Genomic DNA, 24,877 nt, shown 5'->3' with positions numbered 1-24,877 from the left:
AATGAGGCAAACAGAAAAGCGCCTGTGTTTTCACTTCAGTGTTTGGACAGCAGCTCTGGGTCAGGCTTGAGCTGTTCCCTAAACCTGGACTTGAGCTTTGGCCGTTAAGTGGGTAATAGGTCTCAGAATTTTCCCGTGAAATGAGGTCTCATCAGGGATGTCCCATTCACAGGGCACTGTGGCTTTCTTGGTACTGTGTGTTTCAAATTCAAAACTGATTAGTGTAGAAAAGCTTTTCAATATTTTAGCTAAGTCGCCAAAAACGTTTTTACTCTCCTGAGTCTTTGTTGACACGTCTCTGAAAATATACCCGCGCCATGTGACAAGGCCAAGGGATACTTGATGGGAGCCGATGCCTCAAGCCTAGTTCATGCAGCAAATACAAAGCTGTGTGGAAACAGGTTGGCTGGGCTTGTTCACCTCGTGCCTTCTCAGGAGTTTCTTGCCTGAGCTCCTTATTCTGGCAGTGTGATTTGGAGGTCCGGAGTCGGCAAGCGGCATCACTAGTGCCTTGTGTGTGCTAAAGTATGCGTTTACATGTGCAAGCAAGTAAAGGTGGCCTGTGCACGGAAGGGCTTTGTCTGCTGGGGCACACAGACATGGCAGCGGTAACCACAGAAGGAGCTGCTGAAAGAGCTGAGCCCCACAAGGCTGGCTGCATGCAGGGCAGGTGGAAGGAGCCAGGCTGCAGGTGTGCAGGAGTGACACTCGACACAGAGGGGGGAGGGGTGGAAGCTAGGCATGCATCCCGTAGATTCACAGAGTCTCTATTCTGGAAGTGCAGGCTGCGGGCTGCTTGTGACAGGCTGGAACGTGTAAGGGGAATGACCAAGTTTGGGAATGAAAAGTGGGCTTGCTTAATGACCTTTGGAGGCAGAATCTCTGGGCTTGTGTTGTGCCTAGTGCTGAGACAGCAACACCTACGAGGGTCCCCCCTGTCCTGTGCTGGCATAGAACGCCAGGACTCTGAGGGACATCTCAGCCTGCAGTAAGGCTTGGGAACTGCTGGGCCAGCCACTGGGGGTGAGAAGGTATTAGCAGCCATTGAGGTTATCACAGCGACTGAAGGAAATGGCTAGCCCTTTGTCTGTTGCTCACTGTCTAAAATTCCCATTTGAAACAGAAGCCCTACTCGGTAGGCAGCCTGTGCCGAGGAGATGCTTGTTAAATGAAGTTGCTTCTGGAGAAAAGCCAGTTCATTTCTTCCAAGTGCAGGTGCACCTTTCTATTCCTTTGTGTTTTTGTAGACGAATAAATGCTTCTTCCTTAGTACTTGCAAATGTCACTGTTGAATATTTAATGAGCTATTGAATGACAGGCTTGGGGAGTTGACTGGAGAGCCAAAATGGTCCTCTCACTCATCTTTTATACGTTATCTGTAAGTGAACATTGTCTTTTGGTTGTGACCACAGACCAGTGTCTGGAAAGCTGGTGGCTTACAAACTGGAGTCAGAAAACCTCCAGACACTCCCTGCTCGCCGTAGACTGCGCCAGCCAGCCTTGCGCTACTGCTTGATGGCTCCTTTCTTTTCTTATGACTACTTTACGTGCATGGGTAATTCCTGGGTGTACATCTGTGTCTGGTGCCCAGGTAGGCCAGAAGAAGGTATTGGGTCTTCTAGGGTTGGAGTTATAGACAGTTGGGAGCCACCATGTGGGGTTCTGGGGATCAACTGGTTTTCTAGAAGGGCAGACAGTGCTCCTAGCCACTGAGCCATGGTTGTTCCTTTTTAAAATCTATTTTGGCTGTGCTGCAGGCCCTAAGCCTTGCCGTGCTCCAGAATGCTCTGCCTCTGAGCCTCATCCATCCCCACCCCTGCTGATGTTTTTGTTTGTTTGAGACAAGATGTGAAATATCCCAGGTTGACCTTGAACTCTATGAATGCCTAAGTGATCCTTTTGCCTTCCCACCTCTAAGTACTGGGGTTACAAGTATGCACCACGATACCCAGTAGGCTTCTGTGACTTGCACTGTGACAGGTGATGGAGCACACTGCTGTCCTCAGACGGTCAGGGGACAAGCCTCTGACCTGTGAGTGGAGGTGCTCAGGCTGGTTCTGGACATGTGTCTTAGTCTCAGTTTCAGCTGGAGTTGCTCAGATCTGCCTCAGAGCCTGCCCAGGCCCAGTGTACTGATGCTTAAGGGGATCTGGTGGAAACTTCTTTCATGGAGGTAGTTTTTGCTGAGTCTGAATACTGTGCAGGTGTCAGCTATATTTGAGCTAATAGTAGGACAAAGCCCCTTGATTGAGACAAATAAGAGCCTTGTGTTGACCTTGGTGGCGGCAGGTCTGCTTTTTCCTCCAGGACATCTCCTGAGTGCCTGGTCTTCTGTGCCTTGTTGTTGGGACTGACTCATGGTGAGAGGTTCTTGGCATGCGGGCAGGAGGTATTTACCTGAGGCCAAGTTTCTGCACGCAGGACTCTGCCTCTCTCAGCCTTCTGGCTTGTGCTTTATTTTTTTTTGAGACAGGGTTTCTCTGTGTGTCCTTGGCTGTCCTGGACTCACTCTGTAGACCAGGCTGGCCTCGAACTCACAGCGATCCACCTGCCTCTGCCTCCTGAGTGCTGGGATTAAAGGTATGTGCCACCACGCCTTGTGCTTTATTCTTTATCCTTCTTGAAGACAGCAGGGAACTCATCAGCATCCCTCCAGTGCAAGGTTCAGACACTGTCCCATACCTTCCATTAGGTATACAATCTGTTTAGAATTTGTTTCAGTTTTTTTGTTTTGTTTTGTTTTCCTGAGACAGGGTTTCTCTGTGTAGCCTTGGTTGTCCTAGACTCACTCTGTAGACCAGGCTGGTCTCAAACTCACAGACATCTGCCAGTCTCTGCCTCCCGATTGCTGGGATTAAAGGCATGCACCACCACGCCCGGCTTAGTTTTGTTTTTTTTTTTGAGGCAAGGTCTCATGTAGCCCAGGTTAGCCTTGAACTCCTGATCCTCCTGTTTTCAACTCTCTCAGTGCTAGAGTTATACCAATAGACCACCACTGCTGCCTTCTGCTTTTTAAAACTTTATATTATTTTATAATATCATTCTGGTTTATATCTAATTTGATGTACTGCAGTAATTTATCCTAAATCTCTTAACCTTCCATCCAAGCACAGTAGTAACTGCTTTACTGTAAGTTCCATAGGCAGAGCTCTTACAAGTCTAAATCCCTTTAGCTGTGTTTTCAACAGTGCCTTGCATGTTGATGAATGTGCTTTATAATTCCAGTGTTGACTATAAGCATAAGATATAGTTTTAACTGCATTTACATACTTTTCTTTATCCAAAAACCATGATTATTATTAAAAATCTTGAAAGTATAGGACATGAAAGAAAGAAAAAGAAAGAAAGAAAAAAGAAATTAGTTGGGGCTGGAGAGATGGCTCAGCAAGTAAAGGAGCCTGCTGCCAAGCCTGATAACCTGAGCTCTATCCTTCTTCACCTGGTGGAAGGAGAGAACTGATTTTTACAGGGTGCCCTCTGACCTTCCTAGGGCTGTAGCATTCGCCCATATAAATGCACACAAACAACACACAGTGAATAAAGGATGGGGAGAGATGGTGCCTCAGCTGGGGTTACTATTGTTGTGTTGAAACCCCAGGACCGAAACACCCTGGGGAGGAAAGGCTCACACTTCCACATCACTGATCATCACTGAAGGAAGTCAGGACAGGAACTCAAACAGGACAGGAACCTGAAGGCAGGAGCTGGTGCAGAGGCCATGGAGGGGTGCTGCTTACTAGCCTGCTTCCTCATGCCTTGCTCTGCCAGCTCTCTTACAGAACCCAGGGCCACCAGCCCAGGGATGGTACTACCACAATGGCTGGACAGCCCCCCCCATCAATCACTAATTTAAAAAAAAAAAAAAGCCCTGAGCTGCGTGCAGTGGCCCACACTTGTAATCCTAGCACTCAGGGAGGCAGAGACAGGTAGATCGCTGTGAGTTCGAGGCCAGTCTGGTCTACAGAGTCCAGGACAGCCAAGGCAACATAGAGAAACACTGTCTTGAAAGACAAAAACCAAAAAGCAAAAAACCAACTGGAGCTTATGGAGGCCTTTTTCTTTCTTCCTAACTTCCTATTATTGTTTTTTTTTTGTTGTTGTTGTTGTTTGTTTGTTTTGTTGTTTTTTTTTCTGCTTTTTTTGACACAGTTTTTTTTCTGTGTAACCCTGGCTCTCCTGGAACTCATTCCATAGACCAAGCTGTCTTCAAACTCAGAGAGATCTTACCAGCTTTTGCCTCCAGAATGCTGGGATCAAAGGCTTGCACTGCCATCACCTGGCCCAGGTCTGACTTCCATGGAGGCATTTTCTTAATCAACATATCCTCCTCTCAGATGGTTTTGTCGGTGTCAAGTTGAGATCAGTGCTTAAGAGCACTTCACTGCTTTTGCAGAGGATCTGAGTTCTGTTGCCATCACCCACATCAGGCTTACAGCTGCCTGTAACTCTAACAGTAGGGGATCCTACTATCTGTCCTCTAAAAGCACCCGTATATATGTAGCATAGATAGATACACACAGATAAATAAAATAAAGATCTTTTAAAAAAATTTTTTTTGGAAGGCCAGGTGTGGTGGCAGCACTTGGGAGGCAGAGACAGGCTGATCTCTGTGAGTTCGAGGCCAGCCTAGTCTACAAAGTGACTGTTCTCCATCCATCCATCCAGGCCTGGCTTTACAGAGATCCACCTGCCTCTGCCTTCCAAGTGCTGAGATTAAAGGCATGGGTCTCCACACCCAGCTGCTTTTTTTTTTTTTAAAGATTTAATTTTATTATTTTGATATGTGTGTGTATGTGAGAGAGTATGCATGGGAAAGTACAGATGTCCTCGAGACCAGAGAAGTCACATCCTCCTGGAGTTTAAGTTACTGGTTATGGCAAGCTAAAGTTAGAGAACAAGCTCCAGCCAGGTAGCACATGTCTTTAATCCCACCACGAAGGGAGGCGGATTTCTGTGAGTTCAAGGGCAGCCTGGTCTACAAAGTGAGTTTCAGGACAGCCAAGGCTACACAGAGAAACCCGAATGGGGGTGGGGAGGAGAGAAAACAAGAACACAAGACCATTAAGAAATAAGGCGGGGAGTAATAGAGGAAGGCACACTGCATCAACCTCGAGCCTACACACACACACACACACACACACACACACACACACACACACACACACACCACACACCACACACGGCGGTGGGGGGGGGAGGAGTTATACATGTTTATCTTCACACTCCTATTTTCTAACCCTCTTCTCAGCACCTCTTACTGCTTTTAAAGACTAGACAGCTAACTGAAATAATAAAGGTAGTTGTGTGTGTGTGTGTGTGTTGCATGTGCGTGCTCTTTAGCTTGACACTAAGTAGTCTCCTGTTTGCTGAGCTAATAAGAAATAGGAGGCGAGGGCGTAGTAGCACATGCCTGTAATCCCAGCTCTCAGCTAGGCAGAGGCAGGCAGATCTCTGTGAGTTTGAGGCCAGCCTGGTCTACAAAGCAGCCCAGGACAGCCAGGGCTGTTACACAGAGAAATCATGACTCAAACAAAATGAATGAATAAATAAATAAATAAATAAATAAATAAATAAATAAATAAGAAAGAGATAGGTGCTCCCCCAAAATCTGGAACCTGAAATGGACCATTTGCTCCTGCTTAGGTCTTGACTGTTGCCCTGGACAGTCCATCTCTTTGGCAGAGTTAGTCTGGGTTTCTTACAGGATTGACAACACTTTCTTCCTGTCTGTCCTTCAGCCTGATCTTAGATGCTCTGTTTAGAGACCTGGAGAGCTTGATGGAGACTCAGTCTCTGGAGTGGAGACACACAGGTTTCTCTGTGGTTAATGCAGGGTGGTTGCTCTGGGGAAGCTTCGTGCAAAGGGAATTCCTAGCTTGTTAAGGCAGGCAGAACGTCGTAATCCCTGTAATTTCTCCTCCAGAGGACTGAGGGCTCCTAGTCAGAGCACACCATACTGTGCAGCAGCTTGACAACGGAATATCTTCCTTTCTTTTTTCTTTTTTTTTTTTTTTTTAAAGTAATCTTATTTTTTCCCCATTGCCTTTGGGATAAATTACTTGCAGACACATTTTCCAGTCCTGAGTCACAGGGGAGTATTCTCCAACGCCCCAATAGTTGAAGCTTCAGAAATGTTAGTGTAAATATGACCTGTTCCTGTTGATACAGAATCAGCTGTGTGCTTAGACCTCATTTTCATCTGATGGTCTTGGTGTTGTCAGGGTTGCAGTGGTAGCCTGGGTCTCTACAGAGGGGGCTGTAGACTTGGAGAAACAGAGCTAGGCGCTGTCTCAGTAGATGGGCCCTGCCTGTGAGCCCCGGCTGTCTTACTCAGCTCTTGGGGTCCAGCTAGAGCCCTGCCCTTCATAGCAGGTACTCCCATTCAAGCCACCTGAGATGTCTCACTGACGGAAAACCAGTCCCGAGAAGCAGCTTGTTTCACTGGAGTGTGAGGCTCCCTTGTCAATGAGACACACTCCCTGGGGTGATGCTGCATACTATTTGCAGTTTTGCCATCACCTGTGTTGTGATGAAGGAGAATTGGCATGTTTCCCTCCCTGGTGTTTATATTAGAACTGGAGTCCAATGTTCTCTAGGCGTCATTGTCCTGAAGCATCTTATAAATAATTGCAGGCCAGTCTGGGAGCTGTGTGTAAGAGAGGGATTCCAGGGGCTGGAGAGATGGCTCAGAGGTTAAGGACACTGACTGCTCCTCCAGAGGTCCTGAGTTCAATTCCCAGCAACCACATGGTGGCTCACAATCATCTACAGTGTGATCGGATGCTCTCTTCTGGCCTGCAGGTGTATGTGCAGACAGAGCACTGCATACAATAAATAAATAAATAAATAAATAAATAAATAAATAAATAGAGAAAGGCGGGGGGAGGGGGAGGGGATTCAGAAGAGCAGTTGTGGGGCTAGAGAGACAGCTTCAAGGTTACGAGCATGTATCACTCTTGCAAAGGGCTCAGGTTCGGTTCCTAGAATCCGTGTTGAGTGGCTCCTCCTCACCACCACCTATTAACTCTGGCTCCAAAGGAATCTCACACCCTCTTCTGGACTCCTCATGTGGCACTAGCACGTGTACACACACACACACACCCATTAAAAAAGAAAAGCGCTCTTAACATGAGCCTGCTGTGGCTGGGAGTGCAGGCACTGTTGGAGACAGTCAACACTAATGGCAGCTTAGTTCAGAAGCCTTCCCAGATCTGTCTGCCTTCTGCACCATCACAGTTAAGTAGCTTGAGCAGCTGGGGAGATAGGATTTAAAGTGCCACAGTTTGAGTTTATTTACCAAACCTGTCTTCTCTGGACTTTTTCCTAGAACAAAACTATTATATGAAATTAATGCAAAGCTGTGCCTGTTGCTGAGGATTGAGCCCAGGGCACAGGCATGCTGAACTTGCACTGTGTAGTTGAACGCCATCCCAGCCCTCCAGCACCATTTTTATATGGTTGTAACTCTGGCAAAGGTAGAATCTCGTGCTAATTTTAAATATGAAAATTGTTACTTAGAATTCTACTTATAAAAGTAATTAATTAGAGCAAGAGAAAGAACTCCTGAGGGTGGGAGGGGCTCCAGGAAAGGAGTGTTCACAGTGGACACCTCTGAGTAATGAGAGGCAGAGGCTGGGCCGACTTGGCTTTGCTTCATTTTAATTGCTTTAGGAAATCAGTGGTGGAAAACTTTTTTTTTTTTTTAAAGATTTATTTATTTCTTAAGTATACAGTGTTCTGTCTGCAAGTACACATGCACACCAGAAGAGGGCACCAGATCTCATTATACATGGTTGTGAGCCACCATGTGGTTGCTGGGAATTGAACTCAGGACGTTGGAAGAGCAGCCAGTGCTCTTAACCGCTGAGCCGTCTCTCCAGCCGCAGTGGGTGGAAAACTTAACACTACATTTTTTTTAAAACATCTAAGATCTGAGCTGGGCAGTGGTGGCACATACCTTTAATCCCAGCACGCAGGAGGCAGAGGCAGGCGGATCTCAGTTCGAGGCCAGCCTGGTCTACAGAGTAAGTTCCAGGATAGCCAAGGCTACACAGAGAAACCCTGTCTTGAAAACAAAACAAAAAACCTTCTAAGATCTGTGTCTTATAAGTGGTTCCTTTGTGTAATCTCCAACAGGTCAGGCCAGAAAGGAGGATTGCTTCATGTTCAAGGCCAGCCTCAGGTACAGATTGAGACCCTGTCTTCAAACCCCAAACACGAGCCTAATGCTGTGAGTCGTTTGTAGTTGGTCATTTCCCTCTCAGAACAGTGCTGTAACAGGAGGACTTCCTGTGCTCTGTAGCCTCTTCTCAGGCTTTCGCTCGGCTCTTCTGATATGTAACCATTATCTTAATCTAATAATAGGTGTAATTGGATTTGGGGTCAAAGGACGCACTAAAGCTAGCTGCGTGTGTGCTCACGGAACGTCACTACTGGAGACATAAGATGATTACAGTGCATTAAAGACAGCTTCTGCATTCCATGCCCACTCTTCAGGTGGCATTAAAGGCTTTTTCCCCCCAAGACAGGGTCTCTCTGTGTAGCCCTGGCTGTCCTGGACTTGCTTTATAGACCAGGCTGGCCTTGAACTCACAGCGATCCGCTTGCCTCTGCCTCCCGGGTGCTGGGATTAAAGGCGTGCGCCACCACGCCTGGCTAAAGGCTATTTTCACTGTAACTCAGCCTATTAGATGACAGACTGGGTCCATGGTGGTTCCTTGAACTCAGTCGGTTGTCCATAGGTGAGCCACTCGGCTAGGATTCTCATTCCTAAAATAAAGTCACTTTGAGTGCACACTTTTGCAGCCCCTTAACCCGTTACTTCCCTGCACCTCTCCCCTACCACTGTGGTATCTGATCATCACATTCTGCTCAGTTCCTGGCTTCATGCAGACACTTGCATAAGGATGCCTGCTGACCCTGGAGCTTACACACACATCCCAGGAGAGGCTGGAATCTTGACTGGCGTGGCCATGCCCTTCTAATCAACGCTCTTTTTTTTTTTTCTTCAAAGAATTACTTATTTATTTTGTGTATATGTGTACTCCATTTGCATGGACACCTGCATGACAGAAGAGAGTATTAGATCATACTATGGATGGCTGTGAGCCACCATGTGGTTGCTGGGAATTGAACTCAGGACCTCTGCAAGAGCAGACAGTGCTCTTAACCGCTGAGCCATCTCTCCAGCCCCCCCCCTAATCAACACTCTTGTGTCTCAAGTCCAGAAGCACACTGGTACAGAGTGGGTATGCTAGTCCATTTATGTATGCGTTAATCCCAGCACTTGGGAGGCAGAACCAGGAAGATCTCTGTGAGTTCAAGGCTGGCCTGGCTTACACAGCAAGTTCTCGGACAGCCAGGACTACATAGACCCGGTCTCAAAAAACAAACAAAACAAACTCCAGAAACCTATTGATGCAGAATGTGCTGATGTGGGTTTCAGCGGTTACCTCTTTAATTTCTTTCAGCGATTGCCTGTTCATTAAAATTGTCTGTTCTAGCCCAAAGTCTTAACGCCTTATACCCAGCTCTGCATTTCTGCCTTCTCCCAGCCCGTTCTTTTTGCACCTTCTCTGAGGATTGTATTTACAAGATAATAGCTTTGCTTGTGTCTTTACTATTCAGAAACCCTGACTGCTTTCTATTGTGTACAGTAGCACTGTCCAGAGGCAAGATTCCACTAGCCATGTGTACAGGCATGGAGTTCTTAGTAGTTATATTCAAAGAGTGAAGAAGCTAGTCCTTCTATTGTAAAGCCTGAGGCAGGAGCATTGCTTGAGCCTGGGAATTTGAGACTAGCCTGGCAACATCGGGTAAATCTGGTTTGTTTGTTTTTTTTTTTTTAAATGGAGCTTGCTTGGCTGTGGTGGTGCCTCCCACACCTTTAATCCCAACAGAGGCAGAAGGATTTCTCTGAGTTCAAGGCCAGCCTAGTCTATCTACATAACGAGTTCTAGGACAGCCAGGCCTGCAGAGAGAAACCTTGTCTCAAAAATAAAAGAAAACAAAAGAAAAGAAAAGGGGCTCAGAGGTTAAGAGCACTGCCTATTCTTCCTAGAGGTCCTGAGTTCAATTCCCAGGAACCACGTGGTGGCTCACAACCATCTATAATGTGATCTGATGCCCTCTTCTGGCCTGCAGGTAGAGAACTGTATACCTATTAATAAATAAATCCTAAAAAGAAAGAAAGAAAGAAAGAAAGAAAGAAAGAAAGAAAGAAAGAAAGAAAGAAAGAAAGAAAACAACAGAAAGAAACTCTTTTTCATGGCACCTCCTAGGCCATGGCATCAGCTGTGTCAAAATGAAGCTGAACGTCTCCTTCCCATTGGCTATTGAATCAGACGATGAACCCACGTTTCATATGGGCGCTGTGGTATGAGTGACTGGACAGTCCTTCCTCATCAGGGCCGGAGCACAACCTTTCAGGTACCTGTTGCCTTCAGCGGACGAGGCTCCCAGGCAAAACACCACAGGCTCAGTCTCTTGAGGGGAAAAAGAAGCTCAACAACACTCAGCTCTCCAATAAAGCCACGCGGGAGAGAGTTTAGTTTGTATCTTTAGCACAATCACTAGTGTGCAGGAGGAGAGGTGCACAAGTTTCACGTGGCCACTGGAGTAGCCCCTGATGCCCTGGGTGAAGAGAGGAAGGCTATGTGCTCTGAAGCAGTGGTGGGAACAACAGTTTTCCCATGACGCAAGGTGTCTTGACCCAGGGCAGAGTGCTCTGGCTGCTGAGTGAAGGGAGTTCTTGTTACGGACCGAGGAGAACTGGAGAGCGGAAGCTCGTTTGTTTGCAGATGCATTGTGGGTGCCAATTTAAGTGTTCTCAACTTGGTTACTATAAAACAGAAGTAGAGAGGAGGATATTCCTGGACTGACAGAGACTACTGTGCCCTAGCAGTTGGGGCCAAAAAGAGCCAGCGGAATCTGAAAGCTTTCAGTCTCTGAAGGAGATGATGTCCACCAATATGTTGCGAGAAGCCCTTGAAGAAAGAAGGTGAAAAGCCAGGACCCAAGATTCAGCATCTTACTCCATGTGCCCTGCAATACAAACGCCATCATGTTGCTCTGAAGAAACAACGCACCAAGGAAAGCGAGGAGGCCACAGAATGTCTTTTGGCCAAGAGAATAAAGGAAGTGAAAGAAAACTGCCAGGAACAGACCACCAAGGGATGGAGGCTGTCCTCACCGAGTGCTTCTACTTCTGACTCCAGTCCAAAATCAGTCTTTAAGAGTCACAAATAAATGATCAGACTTTGGGGAAAACAGTGGAGACGGAGGGCCGGAAAGATGGCCCCGAAGGTGAAGGCACCTATCTCCGAGTCTCATGGCTTGAGCTTGATTCTTGGATCACACATGGAGGAAGGAAAACACAGACTGCCACATTTTGTCTTCTGACTGACACACACACACACACACACACTTTGGCATGCCTATGTCTCTCCTCTCTCTCCCCCATTAAAAAATGTAATAAAACTCAACGAATGCAACGCAGTTAATTTTACTTAATACATTTAATTAACATATTAGACCCGAAAACATCTGCTGCATATTCGGCAGCAAACTTCTATGGGTGCTGTGCAGTGTTCTTGTTGCTGGCACTTAGGGCTTTGTAATCCAGGCTTATATTTCATAGCAAGCAGAGCTCTGCACACTCAGTCGTCAGGTGGGGACAGATCCCTTGCCGTGCCCTTCTCTCTGAAGGTTAGAGGTCTCTCTAGGGACAGCCCACAGTGCACCTCCTGCCATGCACAGCCCACGAGCGCCACTTCCAAAGGCCTGCTTCCTTCCTTCAGTGGCCTGTAACAGTCCCCGTTGATGCTAGGGCTTCAGTGGGGGTTCCTAGTGTGGGCACACAGGGCTACAGCGCACTGTGACCCCGCTGCTGCTCTTGGTATGTACTGTGCTTACGTCTTGGTGGGTTTTGCTTTTTATACATGCATTTTGAATAACAGCTTTGCCTCAGGCTTGGCTTGCCTTTTCTGTGTGGTCTGAGGGTTGGAGTACACATGTGCTGCAGGGGGTTCTGGTTCTTGGTTGGTTCTGGCCCTGCCCCCACCTCTTCCCCTGTACATTGGTGAGTGATTCCTAGATGCAAACTAAGCTTTTCCCCTCTGTGGCTTTATTGGAAAGCTGAAGCACTGTTGAGTTTCTTTTTCCCCTCAAGAGATTGAGCCCATGGCATTTTGCCTGGGAGCCTTGTCCGCTGAAGGCAACAGATAGCTGAAAGGTGCTGCTGCTCCGGGAGAAGCCTGGTTGGTGAGGAAGGACTGTTGGGTCACTCAGCCCGCTGATTTGTTATTTAAGTTAATTGTGGTTGTTGGACCAGAGCCTGGCTAAGAACAGATTCTTTCCCTGAGCAGGCCACAGAGAATTCATGAGTCATCATCAGATGGTATGTCCCCCCGTCCCGCTGTGATTGGGGTTCTGTGAGTTAACATAAATTGTTACATTAAGCCCTGGGAGGTAAGAACGCTTCAGAAGAGTGGCCTAAGCATCCCTCCCTGCCTTGCACACAAGTGTGAAGATGGGGCTGAAGCTCTTGGCTCCTGTGAGGAGTTTCTGGTGGCTCTTGCCTGCTGCCAAGTCCACGGTTCCCATGACTGCAGACCTCACCTGGCCGCTCACACTGAAGTGCATGTTCCACGCAGCAGCAGGCACAAAGGTAGCTTTTTAAAACTTTGTTAGTGTTGCCATCATCTTATTTAAACTTGGTGATGTGGAAATTTCCCAGTGTATCAAGGTAGAGGCGACGGCAGCTCTCATGCAGTTTCAACAGCTCTGTTCATGACCAGGCTTGACTTCCTCTCTCCTCTGGCGCCCCCACCGCCACCTCCAGTTATTTTGAAACAGATGCCAGGCTTAATACCACCCCATCAGCTGGTTTGGAATTGCTCCAAAGAGAGAGGCTTGGCTTGCTGGTGGTCACACAGAGTGGAAGCCGCTGCTGCGGCTGTCTTCCTTTCATTTGCTTTAACTTCCTTGGATGTGTTTCATTGTGCCGATAACTACCGCCACTAGAGAAAGTTTGCTGTGTCGTCATGTTAAGCCAGTTTTGTTCAAGTTCGTTCTTTGAAGATGCCTGTGAAAGTTGAATGTACAAAATTGTAAGTGCAGTGCGGGGAGGGGTATTTCATACTCAGAAGTGTTGAGTTTGGCCCAGGGATGGAGCTAGTTGGTAGAGTGCTTGAGCCTTACAATACAAATAAGTAAATAATTAAGTACAAAATAGGTAAACAAGCCTGCTCCCCTCCCCCTCATGTGTGTGGTTGTGTGTATCTGTAGCCCAAACTTGCCTCCAACTTGCAATCTAAGTGAAGTTGGCCTTTAACTCTTGGTTTTCCACCTCCCAAGTGCTGAGATTATGAGTATGCACTACTCTGTGTGTGTGTGTGTGTGTGTGTGTCTGTCTGTCTGTCTGTCTGTCTGTCTGTCTAGGCATGTTTATGAAGCAGCATGTAACATGTGGTCAAAGGACAACTCATGACAGTTTTCTGCCCTTACATGTAGGTCCTAGGGATCAAATTCTGCTTGGCCATTATCAACTGGGTCATCTTGTCTGCCCACCCCCCTAAATTAAAAAAAAACATCTTGGGAGCTAGGGAGATGAGTGCATTGATTAATGGTAAACTGCCCCCTGTATAAGCATGAAAACCTGAGTTTGGTCCTAGTGCCCACATCAAAGTCTAATTGCAGCGCTGGGGGAGGGTGAGGAGGCTTCCCGGGCCTCCCTGCCAGTGGTTCTAGCCAGGTCAGTGAGCTCAAGGTAAAGTGAGACATACTGTCTCTAGATAAAAGTGGGGGGCTAGCAAGGTGGCCCCACAGGCAAGAAAGCTGGTCCCTGTGCGAGCCTGGTGACCTAGAGTCGCAGGAACCACATAAGGTGGATAGAGAAAACCACCCTAGTGAGTTTGTCCCTTAATCTCCACATGGGCACCGTGGCACACATTCCTTACATGCCGTGTGTACACACAGAACAATAGATTGAAATGGTGATGCTAAGGTGGAAGTTGTTGACCTCTGGTCTCCACACACCTGTGCACGTATAAGAGCACACAATAAAATAAAGCCATGGTGCATGCTTTGGTAAAGATAACATTCAAATAATATCAAATAGTATGATATTTATTTTTGTGGTGCTGGGGATTGAACCCAATGGGTTACACATGCTAGGCAGGTGCTTTTTCTGCTGACCTGCACCCCCAGTTACCCCCAAGAGCAGCATTTCTCGACCTTCTTCATGTTGGGTGACCCCAAACCCTAAGATTACTTTTGTTGCTTCTTCATAATTGCACATTGGCTACCATCATGAATCAAAATGTAAATACATGCATTTTCTGGTGGTGTTAGGCAATCCCTGTGAAAGGGTCATTCGACCCCACGAAGGTAGAGAGCCTGTGCTAGACATTCTCCTTTCATTAATTTCTGTCAGTCCCTTATTTCTAAGACAACAACTGTTAGTATCTCCTACAGGTCCTTTCAGGAAAGCCATATGTAAAACCTTAGTCATGTGCACATCTAACATTTTTCTGTTTTCTAAAGCCAGTAGGCAGAAATTGATTTTAACTTTGGAAAGAGTAAGAAACGTGTTTTGCAAGGGATGAGATGGGAGATGGGACAACACTGACGTCTAGATTCTGTTGACTGAACATTAGTTTCCTGGTGCTAAAAGGAATGTTGAGCAGACTCTGCACTCAGCAGCAGCCTGTGGACCTGTGAAGAGCTACACTGGTGTTAACCCTGTGTAGCGGGCACCGTAGTTACTCATAAACACTAAGCAGAGATTTGTCTGTGCGGTGATGTTCCCAGTGAGGCTGCGTGAGCACACGCACTAGCTGCCCCACATGAGGGTGAGCTGTTAGGGAGAGGTGGAGGAAGAGCTGCTGGCAAGTTGGTGACCGAGCGTGGCTTCTTGTTGTTTTTGGCAGTACTAGGGACTGAACTGAGGACCTTGTGCATGAGAGGCAGGAGCTCTGCCACTGAGCTATGTTCTCGGTCAACAGTGGATTTAAGAGCACTTTCTCTCTTTCAGGAGTTGCAGATGGCGTTGGAGGGTGGAGAGACTACGGAGTGGACCCGTCTCAGTTCTCAGGGACTTTAATGCGAACGTGTGAGCGGTTGGTAAAAGAAGGACGCTTCGTCCCCAGCAATCCTGTTGGGATTCTCACCACGAGCTACTGTGAGTTGCTGCAAAACAAAGTACCTTTGCTGGGTGAGTAGACGACTGCACCTCCTCCTTACTGTGCCCTCTAATGGCTAAGCAAACAAGAGTTTACCAGTAGTTCAGGCTGGCCTTGAACTCAGAGACATGCTGCCTCTGCCTCCTAAATGCTGGGATTAAAGGATTATAGGCATGTGTCACCCCACCTGGCTTGCCCGTTGTTCATAATTGCCAGAACCCTTCTGATAAGTAGAGGCCTTCCTTTTTCACACCTACTTCTTTTTGTTTATTTGTTTGTCTTTTCGAGATATGGTTTCTCTGTGTAGCCTTGGCTGTCCTGGACTCACTCTGTAGACCGGGCTGGCCTCGAACTCAGAGATCCACCTGCCTCTGCCTCCCAAGTGCTGGGGTTAATTCACACCTACAATTAAAGTGAGCTCTGTTCAGTGGCATGAGATGTGCCTTGCTTTCAGTTTGAGCCTTCTTCACAGAGTCTCTCTTCTCACTGCTCACTTCCTTCTGCCTCCCTCCGGGAGCTCTCCCTGCTTCAGCACAGTGCTGCTTTTCTTTTAAAGTTTTTCTTTTATTATTATTAGTGTATGTGCGTGCATGTGTGGATGTGGAGGTCAGAGGATGACGTAAGGGAGTCCATCTTTTCCTTTCCCATGTGGATCAGACTCAGGTGGTCAGCTTTGACAGCAAACACTTCACCTGAAGTCTCAGCAGTCCCCTGGCCTCCTCTTATTATTACATTTTATTTATTTATTTTGTGTGTGGGGGTCACATATGCCACAGCATGTTTGTGGAGGTCAGAGGTTAACCTCCTGGAGTAGGTTCTCTCTCTGCAGCACTCGGGTCCTGAAGCTGGGGTACAGGCTGGCAGGGCCTTTACTGGGCTGGCCCCTGCCCCTCTTGGTCTTGGGCCAGTGGGACATTTTAGGTTCTGTTCTAGGACCTCGATCAGAGCTTTGTGTCTGTGGGTGAGTCACTTAGCCTGTGAGTGCAAAGCAGGCTAGACGGTTTCCAGCATGTTCTGTGGGCACCACTTCCCCAACTCCAATGGACATAGGGCATAGGGCATAGGGCATAGGGCAGCCAGTTACAGTTTAGAATGCTCTGCTGTTTTGCTGCCTAAAAGGTCTCTCTCTGAGTTTGAGACCAGCCTGGTCTCCATAGTGATTTTCAGGCTTTCTAGCTGGGCTCTAACACCGTGGTAGAGGAGCACGGATCTAGTACTCCTCAGTCCCAGGACCACAAAAGAAAGGTCAGGCCTAATAAGGTTAGTTGGCTGAGTGCTAACAATAATTCCATTTTACCTGGGGGATTTGCCCGGGCTGATGTGGGCCAGCCCCCTGAGCATCTGGCCCTCATCTTCAGCAGCCCCTCTCCCACAAGTGCTGGGGTCACTGCAGAGGGGAGGAGCGTAAGCACCCAGGCTGCACCTGCCTTCATTCTTTGTTCCTGCTTTGGCTGTGAAAGCCCCTTCAGTCACAAGGACCATTTTGATTCCATAGGGGCGAGAAATGGTGGCCTGAGGTTGTCACAGTGAGTCATCAGAGGTGTTTCCCAAGGAGCAGCTCCAAGGCTGTGTCGTTTCTCACTCTCAAGATTTAATTGCACCAGTTTCCAGAGATCATTTGTGTGGCTGTTTTGTAATGAGGAGTAGTTGGAGGCTTTAGGAAGGAAAGCTGACTCCGCAGCAAGCCATGGAACAGGTTCTGACGGTATTGCTGGCTGGTTGCAGCACCCACATTCTCCCTTTTGTAGGCACCAAAGGCATGTCACAGTCACTTTGAGTCAGTCTGCTTCAGATAGCAGCAAAGCTGAATTGCGGGATATTAATGATGAAAGATGCTTATATTAATTTTATACATTAAATTAGGCATGTTCATGCCCAGAATCCCACCGAGATGACGATGACTGTCAGTCTCTCTGCTCCTGTTTCCCCTCTTGTGTCTGTGCACAGGATAGGGGGCACATGGACTTTGAGTGTGCTCCGCTCACACACCTGCTGAGGCAAACACATAGGAACTCCTCACCACAGCTGGCTAGGAGGAGACTCGGGCTGAGAGAGTTCCCTGGGATTAACTGAGTGTCTCCACAGCCAGTTGGCTTGCTTTAGCTTTTTTTTTTTTTTTTTTTAAAACACACAGCATCTCATACAGCCTAAGCTGGCTTCAGACTCAGTGTGGCCGACAATGACCTTAAATTTCTCAGCCTTCTGCATTCACCTCCTGAGTGCTAGGGTCATAGTTGTGGGCCACCACATCTGGTTTACGTGATATTGGTGACTGAACACAGGATTTGGTGCATGCTCAGCACTCAAGTAGCTGAGCTGCATTTTAAGCCAATACTGTTTTTTTTTTTAATTTAATTTATTTATCTTTTGTGACTATGTGTGTGCCTTTGTGTATGTATATCCACAGAGGCCAGAAGAGGGCGTTAGATGGCTCCCCTGGAACTGGAGTTACAGATGGTTGTGAGCCGCCATGTGGGTGCTGGGACTCGAACCTGGATCCTTTGGATGAGCAGCCAGTAATTTTAACCACTGGGCCTTCTCTCCAGTTCCCCAAGACTAGGTCTTTAATCTACTTATTTCACTTGTCTTCCCTTTCCAAGTATTTTCTTTAACACGTTCTCCTAGTGGCTGTCATTGGATAACTCCACTTTAAGCATTTGTCAAAACTTACCTGGTTTTCTCTTCATGAGTCTTGGTGAGGGGTTCACTCTTAGTCCTATTTCTGTGAACGAGGGAGCTGAGCACCGAGCTGCGCCACAGAGCTTCCAAGTGGCAGTTCGTGCTCAACTGTGTGATGTCAGAGGCTGCGCACAGGACTGTGGTCGGGTAGCCAAGCCTCTGTCACTGAGCTGCTGCCTGCCCTAGTGGCGCAGGTGGGGACGTGGAGCTCAGTCCTGGTTCTTCACCTCCTGGGCAGTCTGGCTTGCATCTCTCACTATTTTCTTATATGACTTCTTAGAAAGATTAATTTACCCAGTGTCTCCCAGGAGTGGGTTCCCCACACTCTGGCCAGCCCTGTGTTATCTTATTTATGGTTCTCGTGGGTAATCTCAGAGAGCCGCTGCCAGTGTTCCACACACACAGGCATGGTCCGTTTGTTTCTTGGTGAGCTGCGTAGTCTTCTGGTGGAGACAGGTGAGGTTTTTGCTGCAGTCAGCCAGGCAGGGACTGTGGGACTTGTGCAGCAGTGTTTGCACGGAGTGCTTGGTGGCTGCCGGGAAGGTGGCCTTGTCCTTCTGTTCACCAGTCTCTGAAAAGTGGACAGGTTGATCTGCAAGCCACTTGTGAGCCTGGTGTGACCTCACAGTGAGTCATCACTCCAGAAAGTGCTTTGTGGCTTCAGCAGAGGGCCGTCTGGTTTAGAAGGCTGGTCATGTCCCTGTCTTAAACATTAGGGCAGTTGAGTGGAGTCTTGCTGCCACGACTACAGGAAAGTGTCAGGTGCAGTACACTTGTTCTGTATCGTACTGTACTGTATCTGTACTCATTCAAAACGCAGTGATCTGCTTGGGGGTCTGACACTCCATGTCTACAGGAGGAAGAGTGTGCACCTCGCTGGCTCGCTTGCCCTGCTACCACACCTCTTGTCCTCCACACAGCAGCCCTGCTCAGGTTGTTGTCCCCATTCTTGGGGCGGGGGGGTAGGGCAAACAAGGCCGCTCCTTCTCCCTGGAGCAGAGTGATGGCAGGCAGCAGCTCAGGAGAGACAGTGAGCGGATGCCCATGTCGTTTGTAGGTAGCAGCACAGCCTGCATCGTGGTGCTGGACAGAAGTAGCCACCGCCTGCACACGGCGAACCTGGGTGACTCAGGCTTCCTGGTGGTCCGGGGCGGTGAAGTCGTGCACAGATCTGACGAGCAGCAGCATTACTTCAACACTCCATTCCAGCTCTCCATCGCTCCCCCTGAAGCTGAGGGGGTCGTCCTGAGTGACAGGTAATCTTGCCGTCCTTCCCCAGAGCAGGAAGTAATTTACCCACACTTCCCTCTTATCCTCTTCCTTGTGAGAAACTGCCCGCCCACAGGGCCAGCCAGTGGGGCCTTTGCAAGGGGTTTAAATCAAAGTGGGAATCACAACCGAGCCAAATGGCTCTATAAACAGTCACCTGAAAGTGTACGCAAAGGCCACCCCAGCTTTCTGTTTGCATTTTCAATGCAGCAGGACACTGTGAGTGCAGGGGTGTTGACTGCATCAGGAGCTGAGTTGCTCAGAGGCCTCTGCCTGTGCAGGTTTTGCACACATTTCCTAGGTGGCCCTGATAGATGGCCATCAGAGACCCTCTTCACACATGCACCCAACAGAGGAGAAGGGGCCAGGTCTGCTTCCATTCCTAATGGGGTCACTAGGATGTCCTCTTTTTCTTGCTGGTTGCTAATGTCTTTTAGTTTATTTTTATCCTTCCAGGAACCTTTTAAAACAACTGGAACACTTTAAAATTAATTTTTAGTTGCTTTTCTCTTAGACTAGACTAAGGCTAAGGTTTGGACCACACTTTGCTCAGCCACCTTACTGACTGCACATGCTCACTGGCAATCCCTGAGTGGGTGCTAGGAGACGCCTAGCAGATGTTCTTTTTGTCTCTTTTCTTCTTTTCTACATATTAGCTCCTAGTGAATCAGATCTTAAGGCCAAACTAACATAAAACAGGTATTTCTGCTATCTTTGATTTTGGAATGAGGATATTATATAATTAGGTATTTGGTATTGTCCATTTAAATAATCTGCTTGCTAGGTAGGCATGGGGCTTGCATCTGTAATCCTGGCACTTGGGAGCCTAAGGCAGGAGGATTACCAGTTTGAGGTTAGCCTGGGCTATATATAGCAAGACCTGGTCTTAAAAGAAACGAGATCGCTGCTGCTGAGAGAGGGAAGTTTCCATGAGTTCTTGGGTCGGTAGTCGCCTTCAGTGAGAGAGCGCCTGAGCAGACATTGCTGTGTTTTAAAAACATCTGTTTGTGTGTTTGGAGGTCTGTGTGTGTCATGGCACAGGTGTGCAGGTCAGTTCTTTCCTTCTAGCATGGGGGTGCCTGGTATCCATCTCAGGTGTCAGGTTTGGCAGCAGGTGCCATCCCTACACTGTCTCACTGAGCCAGCTTTCCTGTGCTATTGAGTGAGCTGAGGAATCGGTAGCTGTAGCCATTTGGAGTGAAGGCCTCAGTGGATACCAAGCTCAGCGAACAACTTCTGGATCATGATGCTTCCTTTTACTCACTGACTGCTGCCTCCTTTGGGTACTGAGTACTAGATGCCCAAGCAAGATTTGGGTGTGCAGGCTAGTGGCACAGTCTGCTGGCTTGATGTGAGGTGGAGGTGGCCGCCTGTGGAGCCCAGCGCTCCAGCATGTGACTGTGGCTCATGTTTCAGTCGGTTGAGAGTTTCCAGCGGCACAGTGTGTTCAGTCAGAATGGGCAGAGCTGCAGCTGGCGGAACACCAAGCTCGTGGGTGGGAGTGTTAGCAGAGCACGGGCTGTCCAATGGTAGTGAGGCTTTCACAGGCAGAATGGCAAAGGCCACTCGTGGGGAAAGAAAACCTCAGCATAAAACAGCCCCTGTGCCAACCTGGTCATTAATCTGCACTTCTGGAACCTGATGCGCTTGCAAAGATGGCAGGCCAGAGTCTTGCATGTTTGTCTTGATTTTTGCAGGAGGAACTAACGCAGCTTCCACCAGTATGGTGGTGGTTTTCTCTTCCTGGTGCATGTCCCTAGTTGTCACTCTTTTCTATATAGATGTGTGCTGCCTCCTTCCCTCAGCCATGTGAAGCTGAGCCAGGGTTTGCTCAGGACACTGTGTAGCGCTGGGGCGTGTACAAGGCTTACTCTGTGTTTTCTATTTCACCACTTACACAAGTGTGGGTTTTCTGTTAAGCCTGGGGTGTTCTGGCTCCTCTCTTGGTCAGTGTCTGAGGACTTTTTACTGTTATTTCTAACCATGGGTTCAGGCAGATTAGTAGCTGTCTGCTCTGCCTGCCCTCCCTTTCAGGCTAGGAGGCAGTGAGGGTGCCTCATGGGGTTGTGACCTCCTGCTGCCTCTCCCCAGTGTTAGATCAGTTTCCTTCAGGCTTGGTCAGAAGAAACATCTGCCATCTCTTTCTTGAAAAGTTGTGCCCAGATTGGGCATAGTGGCACACACCCGTCATCCCAGCATCCAGGAGGCTGACGCAGGAGAATTATGAGTTCAAGGCCCACCTGGGCTGCATGTTGAGATCTTCTCTCCAAAACAAAAAGAATTGTGCTAAAAAAAAAACAAAACAAAAGATAAGCAGTCTCTCTCTGCCCCTGCTGCAGCCACACGTTCTCTGGAGGCTCTGGGGCTGGTTCTCTGTGGGTTGATGCTCTGAGCTCAGATGTCTCTGTGTGTCTCCTTCCTCGTTACAGAGTAGAAGAGTGTCTCCCAGTTAGGAGGGTTGTTGTGTTTTTGCAGTGAGTCATTTAACATACTTCCTGAAGTTCTACACGGCATGCACACTTGAACAGGATAGGAGATACACAGTCCTTGCCTGTGCTGAAGCCTCTCTGGCTGCCCAGCCTCCCCTGAGCCAGAAGCGGTGCAATGGGAGGCTAGGAGGTGAGGCTGCAGACCAGACAGGAGAACATAATTTCACAAAAGCTGAAGTTAGACCTGGCCTAGGAGAGAGCCTGCCTAGTAAGCCATGCCACGTGACTGCTGTCACTGCCTGGACTAAGCTTTACTTGGCTTTTGCTAAGCCCTTGAAGCATACAGATGATACCTTGAGCTAATTTATTTTTCAAGATTGGCATTTTAGTGTGACTTTGTGTTGTAAGGTGGGAGTCAGGCCTTGGCAGGAGTGTGGAGGTCCCAGTTCTCTCGCTTCTACGTGGGGGCTCTGTGGATGGAGAACTAAAGTCAACAGGCTTGGTGGCAGTCACCCTTGACTGCTGAGCCATTGCACTAGCTCACCTCTGCGCTGATTGATGCCATTTTAAAAGCCTCACTACATTGTACCGCCGATCTATGTCACTTCCGTCACCTTGCTGTCCCCTTTGTCCTTGCCACAGCCCTGACGCTGCTGACAGCACATCTTTCGACGTCCAGTTAGGAGACATTATCCTGACGGCAACAGATGGGCTTTTTGACAACATGCCTGACTATATGATCCTTCAGGAGCTGAAAAAACTGAAGGTAATGAACTCAGAGGTGGCTGAGCAGGTGGCCCTGGGCGCTGCGCTCTCTGTGCAGCCACACTTTATTGAGCCCATTGCATTGTCCCTTTGTTGGCTTGGAAAGGACTGATTTTGGACTTTGGAGAAATAATGGGTGTAATATTCCAGGCGACTCCAAATGGGTACATTCAGAAGAGGAAAGCCTTGCGTAAGCCCCTCCTCCATAGGCTGCTTCCGCAGGAGTCAAGGGTGTTCTTGTGTTTTTCCTGGTGTTTTATGCACTTGCTTATTCTTCTCCCCTTTTAATGTTAATCACACACCCACAGCTGAGGAGGCTGGAAGGTCAGAAAGAGACCAGAAGCAGTCCAGGCAACAAGGGTCTGGGTGTGGCCAGAGCTGCAGGGAAGGAGGGAGCATTTGGCTTCTCCCACAGAAGGTGGCAGGGCCAGAAGCTGGGCTTCCCAGATTCCCTCAGCCCTGTGAAAGTATTGCCTGGCAGAAACTGCCCTTCTAGTCCAGTCCCTCACCACCCTGGCATGGGCATTTCTTCTACCGTGTAAGCTACAGTCGTCTGCATCTGTAAAATGGGAAGTCGGAAAGGTCTTGCCCAAAACCATGGGAAGGGAGTCCTCACACTATGCCTGGCCTGGGGCGCTCACATGGAGTGGTAGGCACACAGGCCCTGCCCTCCGGGGCTTATAGTCTAGAGGAGAGTGGCTGGTAAAGAATATAGAGTGTAGGCTGGTGGCAAGTAAAAAGGGACAGAAATACAGGCGACTGCTGCCTGAGGTTGGCTAGGGAAGGCCCCTGTTGGCTTTTAATTTAATTTCTGTATAAATTCATTTTTTAAATCTTATGTGTATGAATGTATGTCTGGTGCCTGTGGAGGAAAGAAGAGGTTCCCCTGGAACTGATGGAACAGTTATGTGGATGTGAGGAGCCAAACCTGGGTCCTCTGTGAGAGCAGCCAGTGCTACTAACCTCTGGAGCCATGTCTCCAGCTGCCCTGGCCCTCTGCTGCCTGACATTAGACTGAAAGACTTAGAACCTTTGAAGTCAGGGCTGACGGAGGCCTTGTCCTCCTGTGCCCATTTTATAGATGCGGAAGTGGAGGTGGCGAGGACAGGATATAGGCAAAGAACGCACGGCAAAGCCTGAAGGACACTCTCAGCATAGCCAGCAGGGGGCCTCTTACTTGCAAAGCAAATATATATGGCTAGATGTGTTCCAAACATGAGGCACCATGAAAATGTGGCCAGGACCCACCTTTTCAGACTGTCCAATTCTAGCAAGAATACTTTACAATTTCCAAATGGAAATCTTAAGAAAAAAAAAATCCAAATTGAAGATCTGGAGCCATTTCAACAAATAGCTTTCCCAGGCAGGGCTCTGGTGGCCTTGCTCCCTGTGCCCTGTCTCCACTAGAATAAAACGTAAGTGTTAGGCTGCCTGACGGTGCTGTCTGCACGAAGTGTTCTCGTACGCAGAACTCACATGAGGCATCATGGTAAAAATAACTCCATCCTTTCATTTTAGAATTCAAATTATGAGAGTATACAGCGGACTGCAAGAAGCATTGCTGAGCAAGCGCACGAGCTGGCCTATGACCCAAATTATATGTCACCTTTTGCACAGTTTGCATGTGATAACGGATTAAATGTGAGAGGTAAGCAGTCTCTGGAGGATTCTGAGCTCCAGTGAGGGTGTGTGGGTGTCCTTCCTCTCTCAGCAAGGTCGGGAAGGTGGCAGCCAGTGTGTGTTGCTCGATTCCCCTCAGAGTTGCCCTTCAGAACTGACCTGGCTGAGATCCAGGTGGAACCTGAAGCGCTTTGCTCCACCATTGCCTGCTGACCCTGGACCCCATTCCCAGCAGCTTAACACCCTGCCCCTCAAGTGGATGACTTCAGACTGCCACAGCAGTCTGCAGAGGGACACTGGATGACATTGCCCTTGATTGTGGTGTCTTTCTATCCACTTCTTGCTGTGACCGAGGAGTTAGGCCAGTCCTAGCTGGATGACACTGGTATCAGAACTCTTTGCTACTGTAATATTATGACATGCGGAGCACATCTAAGCTCAGGAAATGTTAGAGTAGAGAAAAGCACATGCCATAGCTGCTTGGCAGATTAGAATACAGGCTGTTCCTAGTTTCAAAACACTGGACACGTTTGTCCAAATTAGGGCAGTGCTGGGCTGGAGCTGGCCTGCCAGCTGTCTCACTGCACTGACATGTTGCTGTGGCCCCTCTGCAGCCATTGTGGGGTAAGCAGCAGGATGGGTTTGGGGTTGTTTTAAGCTTCAGTTCAATTATTTATTTGTTTTTGTTTCGTTGAAACAAAGTTTTATTTTATTTATTTTTAAAAGATTTATTTATTTATTATGTGTACAGTACTCTGCCTGTACACCTGCACACGAGAAGAGGGTATCACGTTACATTATAGATGATCGTGAGCCACCATATAGTTGCTGGGAATTGAACTCAGGACCTCTAGAAGAGCAGTCAGTGCTCTTAACCCCTGAGCCATCTTTCCAGCCCCAAAACAAGGTTTTAGATAACTCAAGCTGGGCTCA

General features: G+C 48.2%; 1 protein-coding gene across 1 annotated transcript in view; it reads left to right on the top strand.

Moving 5' to 3' along the window:
* PPTC7 (protein phosphatase targeting COQ7) overlaps positions 1-24,877 on the top strand; it is a 39,055-nt gene that overhangs the window by 10,433 nt on the left and 3,745 nt on the right. Inside the window, exons 2-5 of the mRNA XM_084762732.1 lie at positions 15,035-15,214; positions 18,919-19,117; positions 22,202-22,325; positions 23,843-23,972. Coding sequence (XP_084618858.1) covers positions 15,035-15,214; positions 18,919-19,117; positions 22,202-22,325; positions 23,843-23,972 — 633 coding nt within the window. The remainder of the gene's footprint in view (positions 1-15,034; positions 15,215-18,918; positions 19,118-22,201; positions 22,326-23,842; positions 23,973-24,877) is intronic.

The sequence above is a fragment of the Acomys minous genome (assembly GCF_964271855.1).
Source record: "Acomys minous genome assembly, chromosome: 16".
NCBI classification, from domain to species: Eukaryota; Metazoa; Chordata; class Mammalia; order Rodentia; family Muridae; genus Acomys; species Acomys minous.
The sequence above is the reverse complement of the archived record's forward strand: the minus strand, read 5'-3'. Positions and strand labels throughout refer to the sequence as shown.